The sequence below is a fragment of the Peromyscus leucopus genome, chromosome 18 (assembly GCF_004664715.2).
Source record: "Peromyscus leucopus breed LL Stock chromosome 18, UCI_PerLeu_2.1, whole genome shotgun sequence".
NCBI lineage: Eukaryota > Metazoa > Chordata > Mammalia > Rodentia > Cricetidae > Peromyscus > Peromyscus leucopus.
Window position 1 is genome coordinate 35,435,581 of NC_051078.1, and position 26,435 is coordinate 35,462,015.

At 45.4% G+C, this 26,435-nt stretch overlaps 1 protein-coding gene across 1 annotated transcript in view; it reads right to left on the bottom strand.

Annotated features, from left to right (window-relative positions):
* The window catches only part of Fgd6 (FYVE, RhoGEF and PH domain containing 6), a 128,344-nt gene that overhangs the window by 12,683 nt on the left and 89,226 nt on the right, over positions 1–26,435 (bottom strand). Inside the window, 8 exon segments of the mRNA XM_028880248.2 lie at positions 1,110–1,212; positions 2,447–2,590; positions 3,493–3,595; positions 17,007–17,086; positions 18,432–18,515; positions 18,900–18,968; positions 20,436–20,507; positions 20,587–20,645. Coding sequence (XP_028736081.1) covers positions 1,110–1,212; positions 2,447–2,590; positions 3,493–3,595; positions 17,007–17,086; positions 18,432–18,515; positions 18,900–18,968; positions 20,436–20,507; positions 20,587–20,645 — 714 coding nt within the window.

The following is a 26,435-nucleotide window of genomic DNA, read 5'->3' on the forward strand; positions in this document are numbered from 1 at the left end:
AGATGAGTGAGTCTATAAAAATGTATACCAACAGTAACTACTGACCTATGAAAACAGGGATTCTAAAAGAGCTTGGCACCTAGTTTTATTCGTACAATACTCCTCTTTCCTAGAGAGAAACTACTCTTCATGGATATAAAGGGTGATGTTTTTCAGAATTTAGAGCCTGTAGCTTTCCCGAAATTTAAAATAGAGACTTGAGCAGTCCTCTAAGCTGAGGTTACTTTGCCTGTGGGCAAATAAAGCTTGCAGACACTGAACAGGCAGACACAAAATACCTTGTATTTGTTCAAGGATTCAAAACTGCCAAGTGTGGTGGCAGCCCTTGGAAGGCGGAGCGTGCCAGGCTAATCTGAGTCACAAAGGGAAACCATCGATAAATAAGTAAGTAAAGGTATACAGAAAAATCTCACGAAATCATCTAATGAGCTAGAACTCACTAACAAAGTGCCAGCCTGTAGGTTCCTGTGCTCAATTACTTTGCAGATGAAAGCATTTTAGAGACTGGGAATGTAGCTCAGTGGTACAGTACTTAACTCACATGCGCAAAGCTTTGGATTCGGGCCCTTGTAGTTCCAGGGGGTGGAGTAGAGAAAGAAAAGAAAATCTATCTCAAAAATGAAAAACAAGGGCTAGAGAGATGGCCCAGTAGTTAAGATCACCTGCTGCTCTTGCAGAGGACCCAGATTTGACACCCAGCACCCATATGGTGGCTCACAACCATTCTTAACTCTAGTTCCAGGGGATCCTACACCCTCTTCTGACCTCTGAGGGCTCCATACATGCATGTGGTCACTATAGTCATTCAGGCAAAACACTCATACACAGAAATAAATCAATCTAAAAGAACATAAATGAAAAAAAAATAAGCCAAAACTTTGAAACAGCTCACAAATTAAAATTACCTTTAAACTGTGTTAAGCATTTCATCAGTAATAATTCAATAATATGTTTTCTTAGTAAAACCATTTCATATTGTTAATGGAATTACCATAAAACTCAAGTTAGAGCACACTAGGAATCAAGACAAGTCCGGCAAACATGCTTCATGCCAAACATGGTTCTTTTAGGAGGGAGAGACTCTGATGAAGCGTTCACTTCTGTATTACCTAATTTCTGCAGTTCTTGGAAGCAGTGTTCACACACTCTTGCCGGTTGCCTTTTCAGGTAATCCAAGCCATACTTATTTGACGAGCAGGCTTGACACACGATCTGAAAACACATTGCAATTATTTCATTCGGAAACACTCCCGATTACCAGCCGTAAGGAAGGCTGCAGTTTATACCACTGTCCACTGATCAACACAGTGTGACGGTGACTGACTCTCACTGATCTTGTGGGGTTCTGGCCGGCAGTGAGCTAACTTAGAGAGCACTTACATAGAAAGGCTCCACATAAGCCCCGGATGCCTCCTTCACAGACAACGTGCTCAGCAGAGCTAGTGCACACAAGCCTCCAGAACACTGCCTGGAGTGCAGAAACTTCTCTCAGGCTCACTGACCACCCCTCAGCCTAAACATGGTCTCTGCCACAGCCCTACTAACTCTCTGAGACGCTACCGGGTCACGAGAGCTGGTTTCATCCTCGGAGGAGCTCTCTATCACTATGCTCGTTCTGCTAAAGAAATCATGCTTAAAGCTTAAGACTTTGGTGTGGATTGGAAATACCTTCCAAGGACCCACCTGGGCACTAGTAAGAGATGGCAGAAACTTTTAAAAGTTCATTACGGCGGGTACCTTCCAAGAGGACTGTGGGGTCATTTCTTCCACATTTTTCACTCTTAACAATCAAGTACACAGCTTTGCCCACTACATGCTCTCACATGACATGCTGTCTTAACCCAATACTAAGGCCAACTGACCAAGCACCAAAGTCCAAAAGTGTAAGCCAAAGTAAATCTTTTCTCTTTCTAAATTGATTTATTGGGCCATTCGTGATGGCACACGCCTTTAATCCCATCATCCAGGAGGAAGAGGCAGGTGGAGCTCTGTGAGTTCAAAGCCAACCTAGTTTACATAGTTTGAGTTCCAGTCCAGCAAAAATACAGGGACCATCCTACTGATCCTTGCCTACAGGAAGATGGCTGTTTTGTTCTTTAAGACAAAAAGGTTGGCCTCGAACTTGCTGAAATCTTCCCGCCTCAGTCTTCTGAGGGCTGGGATTTACAGGCACGTGCCACCAGGCCTGGATTAGTTTCCATTTTTGAATATAGGTTCTCTGTGGCTGCACTGATACTGTAACTGGGGTGGAGAGTGGAGAAAGGGGGGGTCTCCCACAATGTTCCCTACCCCAACCCCAAACACACAGATAAGACGACATCTGTGGTTTTCACTACTGTTGCTTTTCCGTTTCGTATACTACACCGACTTCTGAGGGGATACTCCCCCCTGTGCACAGCCCACCGACACCAACATCACAACCACGACAGACACTGTTCCTTCTGACCTTCCCGCAGGCCCTGCAGTGATGTCTTCTCCAGGTCAGGGTAAATTCACTTGTGCAAATCATACACATGGTGGCTCTGGTGTCAGGGATCCAGATGGGAGCCTTTGACCCAAGGGGACTAACTTCCTCTTTCTTGTCTGAGTCCTGTGGAAGAAGACGGACTTCTGGTTACTTGGTGCACACTGCCTGCAGGAGAACCGAGTCTCTGCAGTGGGCGTCCCCAGTGCTGAAGGCATTATCAAGGAGGTGGGAAGGGAAGAAGACCGTGCCATTTTTCCAGTCCTCAGTATATTAGGATTAAATACATTTGAAAATCCTCTGTTGCCAAACTATCTGCAAAAGATGCTCACGATACTGAGATGATTAGCTTCTTCCTGAAGCTAGTCCTGCTCTCCCAGTTCCCTACGGTGAAAGCTGGGGATAGAGCTGGGGTGGGACGCATGGTGTGAGGAAAACCCTGAATTCAATCCCTATAACACACAGAAAGACACGCACAGAGACACATACTCCCTTCCCATAAACATACAGAGATACATACACAGAGACACAGACACACATATACTACTACACACACACAGAAACACACTCCCTCCTCATACACATCCCCCTGAAGATACATATATACAGAAACACATACACAGAAACACAGATACATACACAGACACACACTCCCTCCCCATAAACACCCCCGACACACAAAGACACATATAGAGACAGAGATACACCCACACAAACAGACAGACACACAGAAACACACTCCCTCCTCATACACATGCCCCCAAAGATATATACATACAGAAACACAGATACATAGACACACACTCCTTTCCCATAAACACCCCCGCACACACACACAGACACATACACACACAAGTAAATAAAAAAATTTTCTACACTTAAGTCTTATGACTAGGAGAAACTAGGAGTACACATACCTCCTCTAATCCATCTCTGAAAAACACGTTCCTTTCTAAACCTCTGTGAACTCTACAGTTACAGGAAAAGCAACCCCCTGAAGCCAGCCCAGCAGGAGAGGACCACAGTACCTCATCAAGGCTCCGGCTGGGGCAGAAGGTGATCTTCTTCTTGGTGTATTCTTCTATGGCCCTGGATATGGCCTCCAGCCAGTCATCCCTTTCTGCGGCAGAACTGACGGGGGCAAAGGTTCATCGAGAAGACATCAGCACTGAGTCCTTCTGTCTTTTACTTTCTCCCTTTCCTTCTCCCCTGGCAACTAAGACCACCCTCCGGTCAGTCCACAGGGGATTCCTTCGAAAAGGCGTCATTTTCTTTACCTCTGGCAGCAGGGACACATGGCTGCTTGTGGTTGCACATCAAAGCCCATGCTGGCCCCCAGGCTCCCTCAGTATCCCGAGGACATGTTATACATGTCCAAGTCCAGGACAGCATGCTAGCTAGCCCTTTTCACTCGCCCAGGCTTCCTTCCTCCAGATGCCCATGTGTTCTCTTCATAATGGCAAACGTTCCCACTGCCCCCACACTGTTCTTGCTACATTCTCGTTCTACCTCCCCCTCCCACTTACCCCCTCTCGCTCTCATTTTCTTTCTCTCTCTCTCACTCACTATGCTCTATTCCATATCTCACACTCCCTCACTTCCTTAACCCTGGCCATGTCTGGTCGCTGGCCATGTCCAACGACTTCTTTCTCTCTCTGCTCTGGACTCTTCCAGATGCCTCTGGCTGTTCCCTCTCCCTCTCCCACCCCTTTCTCGTACAATAAAAATCTTCCTGTCATGGAGTGGTCATGTCCGCAGCTTCTTTCCTGTACACCCTCTCACATGTCTGGTGCCCGATACCCTCATAGACATGGCCTAAGGTATGGATCATTTGTTCCGCTGGCTTCTGCCACCTACCATACTCCAAATTTTAGACTGTGTCTCTTCAGCTGCTTCTCCTCCACCTGCTCTAAGTGCTCATCTCTCCCCACCTACCTGCTAAGTGTCCCCTCTCAGCTCCCCTGCTCCTACACCCTCATTGGCACCCAGCACCTGGGAAGGCTCTGCCTCTCACTGGCTCACTGGGGCCTGCTTCTCCATTGTGATTCAGGGCATCCCTCCACTAAGGTACTCCCCGCCCCAATCTACTCCCCTCTAGAGAGGTTCCTGTCCCTGAGTCTTCCCTAAGTCTCTCCCATCTCATCTTTGCTCTGCTCTATTGATGTAACTAACCGTCTTATTAAATAAGAAACACAGAGACAATGTAAAAGAGAAAGCCAAGAGGTCAGAACTCAGAGCTAAAATCTCACCCTTCCTCCTGCTGTCCCAGCTTCCTGAAAGAGGGCTATATCCTGTCTGTACGTCTTTTTATAGTATTATTGTTCTGCCTTCTCATTGGTTGTAAACCCAAACACGTGACTGCCTCGTCACTGTCTGAATGTACAGCCCCCTAGGTCTTAAAGGCATATGTCTCCAATGCTGACTGTATCCCTGAACACACAGAGATCTATGGGATTAAAGGCGTGTGCCACCACCGCCACACTCTGTCTATGGCTCTAATAGCTCTGACCCCCGGGCAACTTTATTTATTAACATACAATCAAAATCACATTTCAGTACAATTAGATTACCACCACATTTCCCCTTTTCTATTTTAATAAAAAGAAAAAAAAGCAAAAGGTTATAACTAACAAAAGAAAAACTATATACAAAAGTACAATAACTATATACAATACTGCTCCTGGCTTCTTTCCCACCCGTCTGTCTCTTGGCTCGCTACCGGAGCTCGATTCACCTGTCTTCTCTAACTGCTTTCCTCCCTGAAGCCTCACAGTCTTACTGTAAGTGGTTTGGCCTCAGTACAGCTCAATGGCCCCAAATGGCACACTCACAGATTTGTTTTGGTTTTGTTTTCAAGACAGGGTTTCTCTGTGTAGCCCTGGCTGTCCTGGAACTTGCTCTGTAGAGCATGCTGAACTCAAACTCAGAGATCCATCTGTCTCTACCTTCTGAGTGCTCAGATTAAAGGCCTGTGCCACCACGGCTGGGCACCCGCAGATTTTTAACAATTTCTGCCAACACCACATACAACCCCCCCCTGCACACACACCGACACAAAAATGATACCCAAAATCTCTTTTGTTTAAATTTTCTCTGCTCTCCATTCTTAAAAAAAAAAAAAAAACTGTCTCTTTGCTATCAAACATCTCTTAAGATAATTGTGTAAACTTTCTATATCTCAAGATTTGTAAATTTATTGGGTGTGATTTTAAAATCTGTAACTTCTATAACAAAGCTTAAAACCTGTAGCAGAAAGGGTTTATAGTTAAAATATATATACAGAGATAAAGTTTACTACAAATGCTTGTATGTAACTTGGATTCAACTCTTGTTTAAAGATTAGATTAGCATAGTGTATATGTAATTTGGATTCAATTCTTATTTATGAAAAATAGGACTTGCTAACAACAAATGTTTGATTGACATTTAAGGTCTATTGAGGCCAGCAGAAACTGACTTAAACATATAGGTCTAGCTGTTCTGTCTTTGCTAACTTTGTTAGGCTATAGCTATTTGATATAAACTGAGGCACACACAAAACTATGATACTAAGCAAAGGCACACTATGACAGGATCAGAAAGACACAAGACTGTGAGGTGACAAGGACCTATTTTTAGCACCATAAACCATAAGCTGAAGTAGTAAATGAAGGGAACTAACTGCCTGTGGTTGTGAAGGCTCGCCCGCTACTCAGCACACCAAGTTTTATTCCTAGTTGTCTCTCACAGCATTGGGTCCTGACCCCCATTCCTTGGGTAGCTGTTGCCTTGCTTGCTGACCTTGATCAGATGTCCTCCCTATGCTAATTCCCTGCTGGTTTCCTTCCTCCTAAACAGCTTACCGGAGGTTCCTTGTTTGTGTATCTTGCATATTGGTGTAAACAGCTAGGGTGCAAATATGTAAAACAGCTATAGTGAACTTCTGCCCTCCGGGGTTCTCCCACTGTGCTGTAAGCCTGTATTTAAGGCCTCTTCCCTCCTTCAATAAACGGCATCCTACTGAGACAATGACCCACCATCTTGTCTTTGCTTTAATTCTCAGCCCCTCGCTCGGACATGGTGAACAGGTAGTAACATGGGTGCTACAAGTGGAGGTCCCACTGAGATCCGAGAAAGAAGGGGCATGCTGAAGGACACCTGAAGAAAGGCTGGCCAGCATTTTAAAAGAAAGTAAGAGCAGGTGAATTGTCATGGGTGCAGCTAGTTTGCAGTCGCTCCTGGAGGGACAGTTAATTGGACTGCTGGAGCAACAGGGCAGCACCATTAAGAGCAGGACAGCTAAAGATTTCATTCAGATCCTCCACAATGTCAGTTCCTGGTTTCTGGTCTCTGGGGGATTTAATACACCAGACTGGGAACAGGTTAAGGTTGACTTACAAAAATGCTTGCATAAAGAAGGGCCTGATTCCATATCCTTAGCTACTTTATCTTTGTGGCGCTTGGTTAAAGATGTGTTGCTTAGTGATAATCCCACCATCCCATCCAGTTCATTCCTCGAAGGAATCCCTTTCTGTCCAAGACCTTATCAGAGGCACCCCTGGAAGCACAGGATTGGACCTCTGTGCCTCCGCCAGAGCAGTATTAACACCTCAGATGGGTCCCTAGGCTCTCAGTGCTGCAGTCATGGGTCCACTACCTGCAGGGTCTTTAGGCCTGATTCTGGGCAGGAGCAGTGCTCTTATGCAAGGTATTAGAGTAATTTCAGGAGTGATAGATGAAGACTCTGAAGGTAAAATTAGAACCATGGTTGAGGCTGGTAAGGGGGTGACAGTTATTTCCCAGTGTGCTTGCATAGCACAATTGCTTTTGATGCCTCGCTTCCAAACTAATAATCCTTTTCTTAAACCACATAGAGGTGAGGGTGGATTTGGCTCTATGGGCCCTCTAGCCTACTGGGTTTCTACCTTAGAACAAAGACCCATGCTAAATTTAAAAATTAATGATCACAATTTTCAGGGTCTTTTAGATACTGGTGCTGACATTTCAGTTATCTCTATAAAACATTGGCCCAAAGTATGGCCCCTTAAAGATTCCACCTCCAACCTACAAGATATCGGCACAGCTCAGATGCCATTACAGAGCAGACTACTCTTAAATTGGAAGGATGAGGAAGGTCATGCAGGAACTTTTCAACCCTTTGTGCTACCTGACATTCCAGTGAACTTGTGGGGACGGGATGTGTTAGACGGTATGGGAGCTGTGCTTACTACACAGCCTGTACAACAGATGCTGACGAGTCAGGGCTACTGCCCGGGCAGAGGCTTAGGGAAAATGTTGCAAGGAGATCCACTGCCTGTAGCAGACAAAAGCTGTGTTACTAGATGTCCTGGGGATACTAGAGGATTAGGGTTTTTTTTTTTTTTCATAGGGGTCACAGCACAGCAGACTTCGATAATACAACTGATAAAAATCATTTGGAAAAGTGATGATCCTGTATGGGTGGAACAGTGGCCCCTTACTAAAAGTAAAATTAGAGGCTGCAAATGCATTAGTTAAGGAACAGTTAGATGCTGGACATATCACTCCTTCCACTTCACCCTGGAACATACCTATATTTGTTATTAAAAAGAAGTCAGGAAAATGGAGGCTATTACAGGATCTTAAGAGCTGTAAATAAAACAATGCTTCTCATGGAAGCAACACAGCCTGGTTTGCCTGCCCCTGTGGCAATTCCTAAACATTGACGGCAAAAACTTGTTTTTGATGCCTTTTCTCAATTACAAGAGGTTCTTAGCCTGGCTAATTTACAAATAGCCCCAGAAAAGGTACAGGTATCCTTTCCCTGTCATTATTTAGGTCATGAATTGTTTCGCACAGGCATACATCCACAAAAGATTACTCTGCATACGGATCAGCTAGGCACGCTTAATGATTTCCAAGCCTTTCTCGGAGATATTCAATGGCTTTGAACCACTTTAAAGATTCCAAGAGGCCAACTTTGTCCTTTGTATGATGTCTTAAAGGGTGACCCTGGCCCATTCTCCCCATGAATTAACAGCTGAAGGGCATACAGCCCTACAACGTGTGCAAGAGGCCCTGGAACAGGCTCACGTGCAATATATAGATCTTTCTTCTCCCTTATTGTATTTGATATTTTGTTTTACTCATTCACCCACTGGAGTGTTTTGGCAAACAGGTCCTACTCTATGGGTACATTCCCCAGCTTCTCCAGCAAAAACATTACTCCTTATCCACAGGCTGTTGCTCAGATTATATTTAAGGGAATCAAGATCAGTGTTCAAACTTTTGGTAAAGAGCCAGATATTGTGGTGACCCCATACACCCAGTCTCAAATAGCATGGTTGCAAGCTAATGACAATGATTGGACCATATTGACATGCTCCATGCAGGGTCAGTTGGATACTCACTACCCCTCCAATGATGTGTGTCAATTTTTTAAATTACATCCTGTTATATTTTCCAAGATCGTACAGATGACTCCTATTCCTCAGGCCCGTGTAGCATTTACGGATTACACTTCCCATGGGTTTCCTGTGGTAGTTTCTGGTAACATATAGAAGAGAATAAAAGTCCAGGGTACTTCTGCCCAGGTGGCTGAGGTACAGGCACTGTTGCTTGCTTTACAGATGTTTTCTGATGAGCTTGTAAACATTTATACTGATAGCCAATATGTGGCACATGCCATTGTGCCTTTGGAGACAGCAGCCTACATACCATCCATCTCTCCCATTCATAAATATTTATTGCAAGTGCAAGGACTCATCTGGTCCCACTCACTTAACCTTTACGTGGGCCATCTTAGAGCTCATACTCAATTACCTGGACCTCTAAGCGAAGCTAATCAGAGGGCTGATGCCATTACTTGTATGGATGTCACATTAATTTGTTCCGCCTTTAAAAAGGCTACTCAGTTACATCAACGTTATCATCTTAATGCTGGATTTCTTCATCATTTTACGAGCATAACCCAGGAACAAGCCATCCAGATAGTTAAATCATGTCCTATTTGTGTTGAATTTTTACCTGTTCCTCACTTGGGAGTTAGTCCCTGAGGACTTTTACCTAATCATGTGTGCAAATGGACATCACACATATGCCTTCCTTTGGAAAATTACCATATGTCCATGTATCTATCGATACATATCCTCTCTAATTTTTGCCTCTGTCCATTCAGGTGAGAAGGTTAAGGATGTAAAGAATCATTGTCTTCATGCTTTTGCTTATATGGGAGTGCCAAAATGCATAAAGACTGATAAAGATCCCTGCCTACAGCAGTACAGGGTTTTCAAAATTCTGCCAAGGTTTTTCTTTCTTTCTTTTTTTTTTTTTTTTTCGAGACAGGGTTTCTCTTGTGTAGCTTTGCGCCTTTCCTGGAACTCACTTGGTAGCCCAGGCTGGCCTCGAACTCACAGAGATCCGCCTGCCTCTGCCTCCTGAGTGCTGGGATTAAAGGCGTGCGCCGCCGCCGCCGCCGCCGCCGCCGCCGCCGCCGCCGCCGCCGCCGCCGCCACCACCCGGCCTCTGCCAAGGTTTTTCTATCATTAATAAGACTAGTATTCCTTATAATCCTCAAGGACAGGCTATAGTAGAACACTGCCATCATTTGTGTCTTTCCGCAGGTCAATGAGGTTCCTCTTTGGGTTCCTGAGTGCTGTGTGCACCCTGTGGCTGCTGCTGAATCCCAACATGGCAGAGACCTATTGGGCCTTCGTGAAAAACTCTCCCCTTCTGATGCCAGTGGGGACTGAGAGCCCAATATGGCCAGCCTTGGCAAGCATTAATGTAAGTCTAGGAACTGTAGCCATGCGGTCGGATTCTTCAGAAGTAATGTATGGTAACTGCTTTTTCAAGTATGTTTGAGAACGTGTCACCCAGGCACCTTGGAGATTAGAGGGTAACCCTGACATTTGGCAGTATGGTCACTGACCTCCATTTGTTAACAGTAGCATGCCAGCTAAGCCTTTTCATTTTTGCAATCCTCTTCAAGCTGGTATAGTACCTACTTTTCAGGAATGGCTCTGTGCACCATTTATGGCCTCCTGAAATTCATCTAGTCCCCTTTGAAGATACCTTAAAATTTGTGAGCCTGAAATGTAGCTAGTGAGATCATTAGTTCTGCTCCTTGTGTGCTGTCTGTTTTTCTTTGTGGTTCTTAAATGTTCTTTACAGAGCTGCCAGCTTAAGTTGTGCTGGGATCAAGAAAAATGGGCCTTGGTGGTTCGTGTTCCTGGAGTTGTGTCCATGCCAGTGGACCATGGCAGCTAGACACAGATGATGCTCACATGCTCCAGAAGAGAATTTGACTTCACTTCGGCTGTTATTGCTACTACAACGGTAGCAGCCACCACTGCTACTGTTTCTGGGATTGCTATCTCACAGTTCGTTACTACAGCTAGTACAGTGAAGACCCTGGCAGCGAAAGTAGTTACCACAGTTAATTACTCCTTCATTCTATTGGGGTATGATAAATTTAATTCAGCAGTATACATTTTGATTGGCTTTGGAAGTTATAGAATTAATAAAACTCGAGTTCCACTTACTTTTGGGGTACCATCTTACGAGGACTCCAATTTGCAGTAAGGCTTGTTAAGGAAGGGAATGGCTCAATTGCCCTTACCCTACTGGCTATGGGTGGGTTAGGACCTCTGTTGGTCTTTTCTGTGTCCAATGCACAGACTGCAAGCCCAGCGCTACTTTGAGTTCTTTGGCAGCAGTTAACCCTACAGCTCACACTTGGTTGAGCCTGTATGATAATGAGCATTCAATGACGGGTAATATCTGGGGGCACCCACCGACCTAAGTCAGAGAGCCTGCATGACCTGGGCAGGTGTCTCCATGATAGGTAAGGTGATGTGCTGACGTCCCATGTAACCTAAGACAGAAGCTCATTTTTCTTTTTAGTAAGGGGGGGAATCTGCTGGGCCCTGACCCCCATTCCTTGGGTAGCTGTTGCCTTGCTTGCTGACCTTGATCAGATGTCCTCCCTATGCTAATTCCCTGCTGGTTTCCTTCCTCCTAAACAGCTTACCAGAGGTCCCTTGTTTGTGTATCCTGCATATTGGTGTAAACAGCTAGGATGCAAGTATGTAAAACATCTGTAGCAAACTTCTGCCCTCTGGGGTTCTCCCACTGTGCTGTAAGCCTGTATTTAAGGCCTCTTCCCTCCTTCAATAAACGGCATTCTACTGAGACAAATGACCTGCTGTCTTGTCTCTGCTTTAATCCTCAGCTCCTTGCTGGGACATGGTAAACCGGTAGTAGCCTGGGTGCTACATCACAGAGCTCCCTTTAACCCAACTCCAGTATGAACAGGCCAGCGAAGAGGAGGCCTGTCTAGAAAAGGGCATTCTAGTTTTGCATTTTCAACCATGCCTATCCTCCAAAACTCTGGTTTATTTCCATTCATTATTGGTGTCAAGACACTTATAAAGTCAGTTAAAATTGGTTTTGCATATTCAAAACTTCCAGACACACTTTAGGTAATATAAATATGACAATCTATACATATACATGGAGAGCAAAGAGAGAAGAGACTCACAATCTATCCTAATGAAACAAATCCTTCACAATGGGAGCATAATGATATAAGGAAATCCCTGTATTTTTGGAGCATGATATTAAAGTATGCAAAATGACCTGACAACTACAATGAGATTTAAAATACTTTAGAAAAATGCAAAACAAGAAAACCAGTGGTAGAGTCTTGATTTCTGCAGCTCAGTGTATTATTCACTCTAATATAAGTATAAACAATTCAACATGTAATATATATTGAATTATATATTATGTTTTTATATATTATATATTCAATATATAATATTATATATAATATAAACAAATCATATATGAACAAAATAATATTAAATAAAATCAAATTAAACTCCAAATGTGAACAGAGAGACACATGGAAGGGCACAGGTTACTGTTCTTTGGATTGTTTTTGTCTTCCTTCCCCTTTGCCTGGGCTGGAGGATCACTCCCAGGAGGACCTCAGGAATCCTAGACCAAGAACTCTAACAATGACCTATTACAGTCCTAGCTTCCTTGTTACTGTAGAAGATACTAGAACACTTGCCTTTCCCATAATAAACATTTTCAGTAACGTACTTCCCTGATAAATGCCATTTAGTCTATTTATTCATATTGACAAAAGAATTTACAAATGATATTTAAAAATTGAAAGTTCCCAAATTTTATTATATACAAAGAACAAAACAAGAAATAACACTTTCCTTTGAAAACCAAATAAAATCTGCCTGTTACTTCTACTATTCTAGCATTATTGGCAAAGACAACTGTCAATTAATGGTTACTATGCTCACCCAACAGCACTAAAGGCTTCCCAAACGCCACCATTTCTCATCTTCAGAGCCCCTGGAATGCCCACTGGATCTAACTTCCACCCACTGCATTAGCAGACACTGTCACCACGTGCAGGTAAGGAAAATGTGGGCCGCCGATATTAGACACCGGCTTTACCAATGACAGGTTACTGAGTCCTGCGCGGAAATGAGACCCAAATGCGGTAAAGGGCTGAGCCCCCTTCACCAGCAGGTCAGCCCCATCTGGTGTGTGTGCTCCGCAGAACTACGACACAGGAGCAGACACTGGGACCTCTGAGCAAACATTTATGAACCATTACCAGCTCTCCTTCCAACGCCCACTTTTTGCTCAGAGTAACTGAAAACAGAGAGGCAGATGGCTAATTTGAGAATTGCTGTGGGATGTTTCTGGAGCCCTGGGAGCATGAGGAATGCGATCTGACTGTACAAATCATGTCCCATATGCTGTTCTTTTGTTTAATCGTTCCTGGCGCTCTCTCGTGTGGGCTTCCGCCAAGACAATGTTTACCAGCTCTTGATAACACATTTCTTACAGACCACACACATTTGCCTGAAGCATCCAGTGCTGACATCCTAGGCCTTTTGGAACACAATTGGCAGAAGAAGCCACATCTTCCTCAAGCTGACAAACAGTACTGAGTACTTTGTTTCTTATAGAATGTGTACATCATCAGAAGGCAAATTTTTGCCGTGTAAAATTATTTTCCTCTCGATTGCAATGAATTACTGGGGGGAAAACCTGCCCAGCTGAAGGGATTTCGGGCATATCCGACCTTGCCACACCACTGTCTGTGCTGATAGCAGGGTGCAGTGCTGATGTCTGAAGGCCACATCATTGTGACTCTCCTGAATTATGTTTACCGGGCAATTCGGATAGGTGTGAACTGGACATAGAAAATCTGCTTCGGCTAAGGGGTCCCACCTTACTGTGGTGAACGCGAGCATAGAAGAGGGACACGCTTTTATTTCGGTGCCCGGGCAAGCCTGCAGAGGGCTGCCAGGCCCTGAAGAATGACAAGAGTCTCACGGGGAAGTGCAGTTCTCTCTGTGTACCCGCATTCAGTCTCAGACTTTGCCATCTCCAGAATGACGGCGCTCACACATATGCGTCAGCCCAGGCGTCCTTCTGACACTGAAATCCTTGCACGCCTGAGGCTCCATGATGACATCCACATGTTCAATGTGCATGCCAACCCCTGATTTTTCCCTAGACTGCTCTCCTTCAAGGGCTACCTATCACAGGGAATGGCATCACCACCCTACAGCCCATAAAGCCTGTCAACTCTTGATGAATAATCCTTTCTTTCGCCTTCTGTGTTCAATTAATCACTTTTCCCAAAGTGTTGTCCACACAGGAGTGAAATTTTCTCATCACATTATTCTCTGTTATAAACCATTAAGTGGCTTTCCCATGGCTATTATGCTACAGACCCAAATCTACAAGACGGTTCTGCATCCTACTTTACCAGACCCTTCAAGTTTCTCTTGGCGGCCTTTTATATCATTTCCTAGCTCACACTACATGCTCCTTTCTTCTGCCTTAGAACCTTTGAAGTCACTGTTCCTAATCACCAGGAGGCCCTTGCTTTTCCCTTTACCTAGTTATCCAACACCTACCCTTCATAAGTCGGTGATCACAGCAAGCCTTTAAGGTCCATCTCCATGTCCTTTCCCCCTAAATCTAGCTTTCTTAACAGCTTCATAAGAATTAGTCCTCTTCCTGCATCCTACTTAATCACAGAAATCCTTACTTCACTTGGGTTAATATTAGCTAAGTACGCGTCTGCCCTAGTGGAATACAAGCTCAGAGCAGAAAGGCTCTTTTAATCACCCACTGTACCTCTATGCCTAGCACAATGCTTAGCCAAAGGCAGAGGCTCCGTATTACTGACTGAATGAAGTAATGAAGTCCAGGTAGAGGAGCTCCCTGTAAGAGGCAGAAAGATGTGGCGTGGGATAGCGTGCATGGAGACAGGAGCTGGGAGCCAGGTGCTGACTCTCTCTAGCAGTCAAGGTTCTAGAGGCATCGTCTACCAAAGGAAGGCTGTTCCATTTACGTAGACCTGTTGGCTGGCACAGCCACCTTCTTCCTCAGTCTCTTCAGCTACATCTCCTGGGTAACTCCCTGCAGCTTCTACCTCAGCACCACCTGCTGCTCTGTCTCCTCACCTTCTGCTTGCATGTCACGAGACACGACCTAAGCCTCAGGCCTCAGCCCGCCCCCCCCGAACTTTCTGCCCCAGTGTCTCCACCCCCCCTGGACACTCACAGAACTGAAAAGGATTTACTCCAGACTAGGCTTTGGCTTAAGACAATGTTGTTACTGGTTTCTATCCACACGACTCGGGTGTGCCCCATAAAACATCAGCCTGCTTTCACTCATTTGTTCAGGGGGGGTAGCACATTCAATTGTCCTCAAGACCTTTTCCTGTCTATTTATGCCTTGCCAGCTGGCCCCAAATGCCTCGTTTTCAGCTGGTCTGGGCTTTTGACACACCCTTGTTATCACTTCTAGCTTTTGATTTCAAGTGAGAGATGAGTAACTCTTCCTTTTGGTTGGACACGTACAGGCCATTGTAGGGTTATTTTGTCCGACAAAATAGGGAAGGCGTGGCAGAGGGAAACATATAGAGGAACACTCAGTTCAGAGTCAGAAAACTAAATATTACTCAGTTAAGTTCAACATCATGTAGGCATGCTCATGGTACCCAAAATGGTAACATCAATGATCACCTATTATATAGATCATGAAAATACAACAATGAAAAAAAAATGAAATATTGTGAGTACTACAGAAATAGGACACAGAGAGACACTGAGTGGGCACACGCTGTTACAAAGAGGAAACAGGACTGAAAAGATGGCTCAGTAGTTATAGACATTGCTGAGCAGTCCTGAGGACCCGCCTGACAAGCTCAAAACGCCACAAACACTTGCACTCCAGTTCTAATGGAACTGAAGCCCTCCTCTGCCCTCCTTAAGTGTACAGGTGCACACACACACACACACACACACACACACACACACACACACACAAACCTTAATTCATAAAAAGGAAAGGAAAGGGGCACTGGAAGACTTTCAGTTCACAGAACATACAGTACTGAAATGGGCGTGGCAGCACGTGCCTGGCATCCCGAAGCCCAGGAGGCAGAGGACTGCTGATAATCGGGGGCCTCCTAGACCACATAGGAGATCTGGCCTCAAAAACAAAACAAAACAAAACAACCAAACGGGCAAACACAAATTAAAGCACACAGTATCTGCAAAGTAGAGTGAAGTGTGACACATGAGTTATGTTGGTGTATGAATTCTACAACTTTGGGTTTCCTTAATGTTTGGTTTACACTCTAGCTTTCCTGGTGTTTTGAGACAGGGAATCATATCGTCAAGGTCGGCCTCAAACTTACTATACAGAGGAGAATGACCCTGAATGATTGTGTGTGCTAGGAAGCCCAGCCCTCATGACAGACCGGTTTATCACACATAAGTCACTGTTGGTCTGTTTGAGGTTTGTCTGGTATCACACACAACGGTAACAATGTATATAAAAGCAAAAGACTTGATTTCTATTCTGGCTTTGTTATATTGAGAGCAAACTCTACTTTTTTGTAACTTGGTTTCCTCATTTTTAATGAGATGTTAACTACTGCATGGATTACGGACCTTAACGATTACATGAAATCTTTCTAGTAAAGTATAAAGCACCAAGTGTTCTGAAACACGCTGTGTTAAACTAGAGGAGACTTTGCAATACTTTTTTTTTTTTTTTGGTTTTTCGAGACAGGGTTTCTCTGTGTAGCTTTGCGCCTTTCCTGGGACTCACTTGGTAGCCCAGGCTGGCCTCGAACTCACAGAGATCCGCCTGGCTCTGCCTCCCGAGTGCTGGGATTAAAGGCGTGCGCCACCACCGCCCGGCTAACTTTGCAATACTTTTAAAAGGTGCCCACCATAACAAGTCCAGCATCACTACTCTATTAGAGGAACACTGCTATTTCTCTATCAGCTCTGTCATGTGCTTGAAGGGATAATACAAACACAAATGGAAAGAGCTTTTACAAAAGGAATAAATAAAATATCTAGCAGCTGACCTACATGTTAAAAATTAAAATAAAAACCTATCTGAGCGAGCTATACTAGCAAAATGTCATTTCAAGTATGTGTGGATGTGGATGTGACTATGTGATGACCACACACACACAACACACACACACACACTCACTCACTCACTCACTCACCTGGCTGAGAGGATGAAAGAACGTTCCACACTTTCAATCTTTAATTCATTCTGATATGCTTCTTGGGTGGGTTTTCTGACCTGGAACAGGGTACAAATATCTGTCAAATTTAGCCTGCTGCACGTGGGACATGTGAACAGTAGGTGAAGTTGCCCAGACCCCTGGCTACTGAGGTCCACAGCCGGTCCCTCACTCCGCTTTATCTACCGTCCTCTGCCATCCACTCTGGGTTCCACATGCAGGCCCGACTTCCCCATCTGCAAGCCGTAGGTCACGGTCTTCACTCTACGGAATGCCCTTCCCCAGTGCCCTAGCATGGGGTCTGGGTCATGCCTAAGCCACACTGTCCTTCCCCAGAAAGGCTTCCCTGACTCTCTCAGATGGTGGGCTTTGCTTTACGTTTTATTTGGGAAAGGGTCTCACTATGGAGCACCTGGCATTTCCCATTGTCTATCTAAGCAGCACACCAATCACACCTATCGAAAGATGCCTGCTCTTCTTGTCTATGGAGGCTCTCGGCACTCCAGAAGCCGAGGCAGAAGATGATCTCAACTTCTCAGTTAGACTGGGCTACAGAGTAGACTCCATCTACACAAAGCTTGGTGTGGCTGCTCACATCTGTGATCCCAGCACTTGGGAGATGGAGGCAGGAGGATAAGGAGCTCAAGGCCAGCCTCAACTACATAGTCCAGCCTGGGCAACAAAATAAAAGCACAATCTCAAACGAAGCCTTTTAAAAAGACCACACACACATACACACACACACTTGAGATGATAGTCCTACTATGCTGCTGTAGGTGGTCTTGAGCTCCTGAACTCAAATGATCCCCCTCCTGTGGACGGGGGATTAAAAGTATACACCACCAGCCTGTCTTTGGCTCTAAACTCCAATCTTTACTTATTTACTCCTGTTATACTTAGGTAGAGTCCCAAGTAGCCGAGGCTAGCCTGAAACTCACTGTGTAGCAGAGAAAGCCCCTGAGCTCCTGCTCCTCTTGCCTCCTCCTCCTGCCACGGGGTCAGAGTGCAAGTGTGTGCTGCCACGCTCCTCTGCACTCCTGACTGTGTGTGAAGTGTGCCTGCAGACTGCTCTTTGGGACTGTGTGCTTACGGGAGCTAGGTCCGCACCACTGCAGAGTCTCAGGGCACAGGAGGGAGGTTTGGAAGGAGGCAGAGAGACCGAACGAATCATCCTTGAATGCATCCTCACATTTTTACCGAATCTGTCACTATTTTTGTTTATAGTAGTGCTCAATAACTATCCCTTGAATAAATTAACGAAGAGCGAGCCACAGGCAGGGATGGACAGATGGACGCATAGGCAGCAGCTAACAGAAGAATGAGGGGCGTGAGAAAGACGACTATCTCACGGGGTCTTCTCTGCACGTGCCTGGGTAAGGGAAAAATGTACTAACGCACACGGACCTTCATCCCGGCCAGGGAGAGCATGTTGTTCAGTTTGTACATCCCAGACTGCACGGGTGTTGTATACAGCAGGGCATCGTTAAACTGGAAGGAGAAACAGAACACAAGGCCGCTCACAAAAACCAATTTCAGCAACCAAGGTATTAATAACGTGCAAGGAGAAAGGGGAAAGATTACCTGTCAGAAAAATGTAAAAGCAACTGTGCTTCATTTTCAAGTTCTAGTAGAGATTTAATGTTTTACGGATTCTAAATCCCATGAAAATACTACAATCTGCCTGAATAAATAATGGATTAAAACAATTCTTCCAAATTTAAAATAAAATTAGATCTCAGCATTTCCTAGGCTTGAAACCAGCGAGAAGGCTGCCCCAAACACCACCAAGCCTCGGAGTGCACTGAGCTCATCCGCACCGCCTGCCTTCCATTAAGCCAGGCCTGGACATGTCAAACACACAGAGCTTCTTACCAGGAAAAACATTCGGGGCTGCATGACCTTCCGAGACAGCTTCATCAGGGTGCCTTCCTTGAGAAACACCTAGTTCATCCAAGCAAACACTCAGTTAGTCCTGCGGCGCCACACAACGACAACACACAGGACTTCCTCTCAGCATCTCCCAGAACTGCTTCTTTGGGACCTTTACAAGGGCGGTTTCTTTTTAAGCCCTACGGGTGATTTGGAAATGGGACTAAAAACCAGGAGGTAAGGAGCTGGAGATGGCGCAGGGGATAAGACTGATAAGATTACTAACTGCCATTGCAGAGGAGAGCCCTCAACAGCCTGTAACTCTAGGTCCAGGAGATCTGACCCCCTGTTCTGGCCTCTGAGGGGACTAGAGGCACGTGGTGCACATTATTATACACATGTAGGCAAAACATTCACGTGCATAAAATAAAAATGAACAAATAAATATTTCTTCAGAGAGAAAGAGGGTGACCATGAGCTCGGTAGCTTGCAGGGCATGCTTGAAGCTCTGGGCTTGATTTTTAGCACCTCAATAAACCAGGCATGTGGAGGTGTGCCACCCTGTGATTCCAGCACTTGGGAGGTGGGGATGGGCAGGAGGAGCAGAAGCTCAAGGCTAGCCTGGGCTATATGAGACGGTCTAGCTCAAGGCTAGCCTGGGTTATATGAGACGGTCTAGCTCAAGGCTAGCCTGGGTTATATGAGTCAGTCTAGCTCAAGGCTAGCCTGGGTTATATGAGTCAGTCTAGCTCAAGGCTAGCCTGGGCTATATGAGATAGTCTAGCTCGTGGCTAGTCTGGGTTCTATGAGATGGTCTCAAGGAAGATAAAAAGGGGCCAGTGAGATGGCTCCGTGGGTAAAGGTAACGGCCGCAAAGCCTGACGGCCTGAGGTCAATCCCGGAGACCTAAATGGTAGAAGGAGGGAAGCCTCCCAGAAGTTGTCCTTTGACACCCTCGCAACACACAAATAGAACTTATTTTTTCTTAGAAAGACAAAAATGGAAAGAAAACAAAAATTATAAATAAATTTTAAAAGCACTCATACATGACAATCAGTTTCATAAATCCTGCATTGGCCCCCGGGGAACTCTGTGGACTGACACATATGGCCTGTGTGTACTTGACCTTGAGGCACATCCAACGACCTGACAATTACATGTGGCTACTTCCTGAATTCATTTCTTAGACCACTTCTCTGCTCTGTGAGGAGCATCAGAACAATCTCTTTCCCTTCTCGGCCTCTCGACAGATTTTAAATGACACGGCCCTCAACGCTGTGTGAGTTCAGTTGGTACGACAAGATCAAATGATCCCATTAAATCACTTTATTGGAACTCCATGGGCTCCTCTGCCTCTCTCCTAATGAATTGGACTGCTTGTCACTGTGACTTACAGCATAGTGTCTTGAATGGATAGAACGATGCATATTAGGTCAGTGAAGAGTAACACAACTCATTTTCAAAACTAAAATAAAAGTGGCTACAGACAGTGCCTAAATACACGGTATTAAACTGTGGGAGGTATTCTAAAACACTTACCCGCCCGGGTTGCACGATTTCATGGTGTCCACTTAGGCTGTATTGAATTTGCATAAGCTTCTGAAAGTTGTCCTACAGAGAGGCAATGTAAAAGATGTGATGCTGTGCTTCCAGGTTCCATAGCACACCAGCCCTTGATTTCCAGACTTACCCCTTGCTTCATGGTGTCGTTGGCATGGTTGGCTACCTCTATAACAACAGCTAGGGCATCTAAAATATGCAGGAATAGAAAGGGTATCTGGTTATTACTAATGGAGCAAACAGATCCCAGCATTAAGCAGCTCCAGTTGACAAAAGACTTACTACACAGCAACTAACCTGGGGGAGGGGGGTGAGGGGTGGAGCCCTGGCTGCCTGTGAGTAACCAGAACTATAGACATTAAGATTCAGTGAGGGAGCCAGGCAGCAGTGGTGCACGCCTTTAATCCCAGCACTCGGGAGGCGGAGCCTGGTGGATCTCTGTGAATTCGAGGCCAGCCTGGTCTACAGAGCGAGATCCAGGGCAGGCACCAAAACTACACAGAGAAACACTGTCTCGAAAAACCAAAGGGGGGGGGGGGAGATATTCAGTGAGGGGAAAACAAAAACAAACAAACAAAACAAACAAACAAGGAACAACCCTAAGGAGCCACAGATCCTGTGTCATGGGGCTTGCTGAGATGGAATTACTCTGCTGAAGTTTACAGGGACAAGAACAGGACTTTACCTAGTAGCAAAGGTCTTACCTACTATAAACTGTCTTGGGGAAAATGATTCTGATAAAGCAAGCAGGAGTTGTGAGAAATAATTATTTAAGAGAGTCAGAGGCTGGAAGTACAGCTCAATAATACAGCACATACTTTGCATGCCTAAGGCCCTGGTTCAACCTGAGCACCAATAAACCAAAACAAAAGCGGAAGAAGGCTGGGGTCCAGCCTTCCTCCCTTGGACTTGATTTGAAGAGACCCGGATTAGGAATATGAGAAATGAGCAGCTCTGGATTTCATCCTCAGTAGAGCAAGGGGGACAGGGAGGGAGGGTAAGAAGAGGGAGGGAATGGGAGGAAAGAGGAGAGGGGAGGAGAGGGGAGGAGAGAGGAGAGAGGGGAGGGGAGGGGAGAGGAGGGGAGGGGAGGGGAGGGGAGAGGAGGGAGGAGAGGGAGGGGAGAGGAAGGGAGAGGAGGGGAGGGAGGGGAGGGAAGGGAGAGGAGGGGAGGGAAGGGAAGGGGAGGGGAGGGAGGGAGGGAGAATGCCACACAGAAGCACACCGGGCCTTAGCATGGAAACTGCAGGCATCAGTTCGCATGCTGGGATATTTAGCTTCATGGGACAATTTTTGGTTTGTAATATGTATTGACCCTTTGTCTTCCACAAGCGTTTTAAAAATGTTCCAACCACGGCATCTTTATAGCGAGATATAAAAGAAAAGCACCTATTTCTTTATTTAGACTAGGCCGTGCTTCAAATCCATAATTACAGGTTGGCCCCAGCCCTACACTCCTGTCTCGGCTGGGATAATACTGGGATGACAGGCATGTACCACCATACCTAGCTAAGTCTACCTTCTGTCTGGGGCTGGGGCTGTGTCCCATCCAAGGCAGACTGCTCCATGAAGACGGGTGTAGAGGTAACTGTTACAGTGTCAGGAAGGGCCCCCCACTCTTTGTTGGGGAGGCAGCAGAGGCTAACACCCTTCCACTCTCACTGGCCCACACAACTGGCCTACCCTGCACATACGACCACCAGGGCCATTCTGAGACAAGCAGGAAATGGTAAAGGGGAAACCACGCCCTCCCAGAGCTTTGTGTAAGCAAGTGGTCAGCAAGGAAGGAGCTATTTCTCATGTAGCCAAGGCTGGCCTTAAATTCCTGATCCTTTTATTTCTGTTTGGTTTGATTTGTTTTTGAAGACAGGTGTGGTGATACATTGTGAACCATAATAAATTTGCCTGAGGATCAGAGGACAGAGCCAGCCACTAGATTAGACACAGAGCCAGGCAGTGGTGTCACATACCTTTAATCCCAGCATTTGAGATCTCATGCATTTGCTTGGGAGGCACACACACCTTTAATCCCAGGAAGTAATATGGGAGGGCAGAGAAAGGTATATAAGGTGTGAGGAAACAGGAACTCACTCTCTCTCTTTAGGCTGAGGATTTTGTAGAGGTAAGAACTACTGCCTGGCTGTTCTGCTTCTCTGATCTTTCAGCTTTCATCCTGATATCTAGCTCTGGGATTTTTTTATTAAAACATTATCTAAGATTCAAACAACAGACAGGGTTTCTCTGTGTAGCCCTGGCTGTTTTGGAACTTACTCTGTAGATCATGCTGGCCTCAAACTCAGAGATCTACCTGCCTCTGCCTTGCGAGTACTGGGATTAAAGATGTGTGCCACCACCGTCACCTAAAGTCTTGATCTTGATTCTGCTTCTTGAATGCTGGGATTATGTTTCTGCGTAATCATGCCTGGCTTTGGGAACTTTACCTAGCACCAACCCTGGAAGTCTCTGTATTCCTTAAACATGGGTTCTCTTCAATATTACTACTTAGAAATTGTGTGTGAGGGCTGGAGAGATGGCTCAGTGGTTAAGAGCAGTGACTGCTCTTCCAGAGGTCCTGAGTTCAATTCCCAGCAATCACATAGTGGCTCACAACCATCTGTAATGAGATCTGGTGCCCTCTTCTGGCCAGCAGGCATACATGCATACAGAACACTGTATACAACAAAATAAAAAATCTTAAAACAAACAAACAAACAAAACCAGGGCTGGAGAGATGGCTCAGAGGTTTAGAGCACTGACTGCTCTTCCAAAGGTCCTGAGTTCAATTCCCAGCAACCACATGGTGGCTCACAACCATCTGTAATGAGATCTGGTGCCCTCTTCTGGCCTGCAGTCATACATGCTGTATACATAATAAATAAATCTTTTTTTAAAAAAAGTATGTGTGTGTGTGTGTGTGTGTGTGTGTGTGTGTGTGTGTGTGTGTGTAAGATATTCTGGAGATAGAACTTGAGGTTTCATTCATGCTAGCTAGTGCTGTACTACTGAGCTACAGTCCCAACCTTATCACTGTTATAAAGGAAAGTAGGGTTTACTTATATCCCTACCTGCTGTGGGATGTTCTGTATGCTGTGAATGTGTTGCTCTGATTGGTTGATAAATTAAATGCTGATTGGCAAGTAGCCAGGCAGAAAGTATAGGCGGGATAAACAGAAAAGGAGAATTCTGGGAACAGGAAGGCTGAGTCAGGAGACGCTAGCCCGTCGTCCAAGGAGCAGCATGTAACGGCACACAGGTAAAGCCATGGAACATGTGGCAACATGTAGATGAACAGAAATGGGCTGAGTTTAAATGTAAAAGCTAGTCAGTGGTAGGTCTGAGCTAATGGCCGAGCAGTTTTAATTAATATAAGCTTCTGAGTGACTATTTTATAAGCAGCTGTGGAGTCTGTGGGGCTGGGCAGGACCAGAGAAAACTTCAGCTACACCTACCATACGCCAAAACTTATGCACCTGACACTATCCTCACAGCACGTACTGATGGTTCTCTCTGGCTTGCTGCAGTTCACAGTGAGCAGGATTGAGAACCTTAGCAGTTGAGTGGATAAATGATCAAGATGCTGCAACTTGGTTACCTCGTCTCAAGCTCTACAATTCTACTCTCTGGTGTCATCTCCTTAAGAGATGCTGATGACTCTGCCCTTTAGTTTGACTCTCTATCTCTGGGAGAACATGGTGTCTCCTTCAACACTTTTCCTGTTTGTCTCAGAATGTCCCTGTGCAGAGGTAAGCATCTTTGTTTAGGTTAGTGACAGTAGATGGGTGTATTTGCGTTATCTTCCTTCCCTGCTGGTACAGTCTACTCACGGCTGCTCTCCACACCGCTTACTGCTCTGCTTCTGACCGCAGTGCATCCCACTGGTCACTGCTTATTTACTCTCTGCTTTTTTTGAAGGTGGGAATCTCCATGAATCAAGATCCTTCATCTCAAACTCTTTACTTGCTTCAGCTACAGAATCAGTGACTAATTTCCTTGAAGGCAGAAGTCCTGGGACATGGAGAGCGGTCTCTTGGGGCTCTGTTTGCCAAGATCACTATAATAATGGTATGAGAGGGCGTCCTGGGGAACAAACCTAAGCCTTGTGTGTGCTCCGCATGTTAGATTGCTGACCTACAACCTCAGGTCTTCCTTTTTTTTCTCTTCATGAGACAGACTTCAAGAGGACAGTAATGCCTCCTCTTCCTCCGGCCTACTCCAGCTCATCTACAGTCCTACTTTTTCCTAAGCCAATCTTCTCTGCCTCTACAACTATCGTATTTTCCTCTTTCCAAATGACTATGTACAGCTCAGGGCATCTTCACGCTAAAGCTATCGCCTTTATTATTTATTTGATGGAGATTTTAAACTTCTTCATCAATTGTACTAGGTCTTTACTGAAGACTTGAAACATCGTTTGGGGAACCTCAAACTTTTCTTTTAAAATTCTAACTCTGAGCTGTGGATGTCGTTCAGTGGCAGAGCATTTGCTTAGCATGAACCCTGAAGTGAATTTATAGTATCACAAATAACCATTACATCAAAGAAACTAAGCGGGGAGTAGAGGCACAGGCTTATAATCCCAGTATTCAAACGAGGCTGAGCAAGAGGATCATGAGTTCAAGACTACTCTGCCACAAAACAAAACAGCAGGACGTGGTGGCAAGTATCTGTAACCACAGCACTTAGGGCAGAGAGGCGGGAAGATTAGGAATTCAACATCATCCTTGGCTATATAGCAACTTTTAAGCCAACCGATATTACTATTAATTAAACCTTGTTTTAAAAATTGATGACGAGACAATGATTATGAATGTCTAAAAATGGGCTTGAAACAAGCTCAATTTCTAAAAATTTGCTTTATTTTATGTGTATGAGTGTTTTGTCTGCATGAGTGTGCACCATGTGCATGTCTGATGCCTGCAGAGGTCAGGTGGGGACACCAGACCCCCTGGAACTGGAGTTATGAATGGCGGTGAGCCAGTGTGTGGGTGCTGGGAACTGAACCCAGGTCCTCTGCAGGAATAAGTGCCCTAACCACTGAGTCATATATGCTCTGGCCCCATGCTCACTCCATTTTGAAATCTGAAGATATATAGAATGTATAAGAATATGATCAACATTCAAAAATGAATGGAGTGGACATGAACTTCTTTAACGAATTTCTGATAACCCCTGGAAGTGGTTGTATGATGATAAACAGACACTTTGACCAGAGTTAATCTGAGATGAAGAGGCAGGAGAAAGGGACAGAGACTAGACTTCCGCAGGCTGCGGAGGCTATTTTCCTGACTAAAAAGGCCAGCTATAGAGGCACACACCTGTAATCCTCAAACCTGAGAAGACTTGTGTTTGAGGTCAACTTGTAGTACATTATTAAATCTTGTCTCCAAAATGTGGGGGTGGGGGTGTGGTGCTGAGGTTTACGGGGGATGGAAAGGTATTAAGTCACTAGCCACAAATGTTCTCAAAATAGCAGGCTACTTTAAATTTTCTCCTTTTACGGGTCTCTTTGTTTGTCTGTGGTCAGGGTGTCAGTCTGTAGCCCAGGCTAGCCGCAGACTCTCGGCAATCCTTTCCTAGCTTCCCAAGTACTGGGATTACACGTGTGTGTGTCACTACGCCTGGCTACATGTGTGTGTCACCGCGCCTGGCTGAAACTTTATCCTTGACTTGTAGTTTAGTCCCTTTGTGGAAATGATTTTCCAGCTTAGAATGACTTCACGGATCATCTGGTTCAGTCTCTGGTTGGAGATGGAAGATGGAGAAATGGATCTCTACAGATGGACTCCTCCGCAGCACAATGACAGAACACACAGGGAAGGGACTTCCTGGCCAGGCCAGATGGGACCCCACGCTCCTCAAGGCCAGCCTGGGGGTCTCCAGGGACGGCCATCAATGCCTCCAGCAGCCCTCTGCCATTCCCCCTAGTTCCAGCTTCATCTGTCCGAGGGAACTTTTCCAAAGGAGTTTCATACAAGGGCT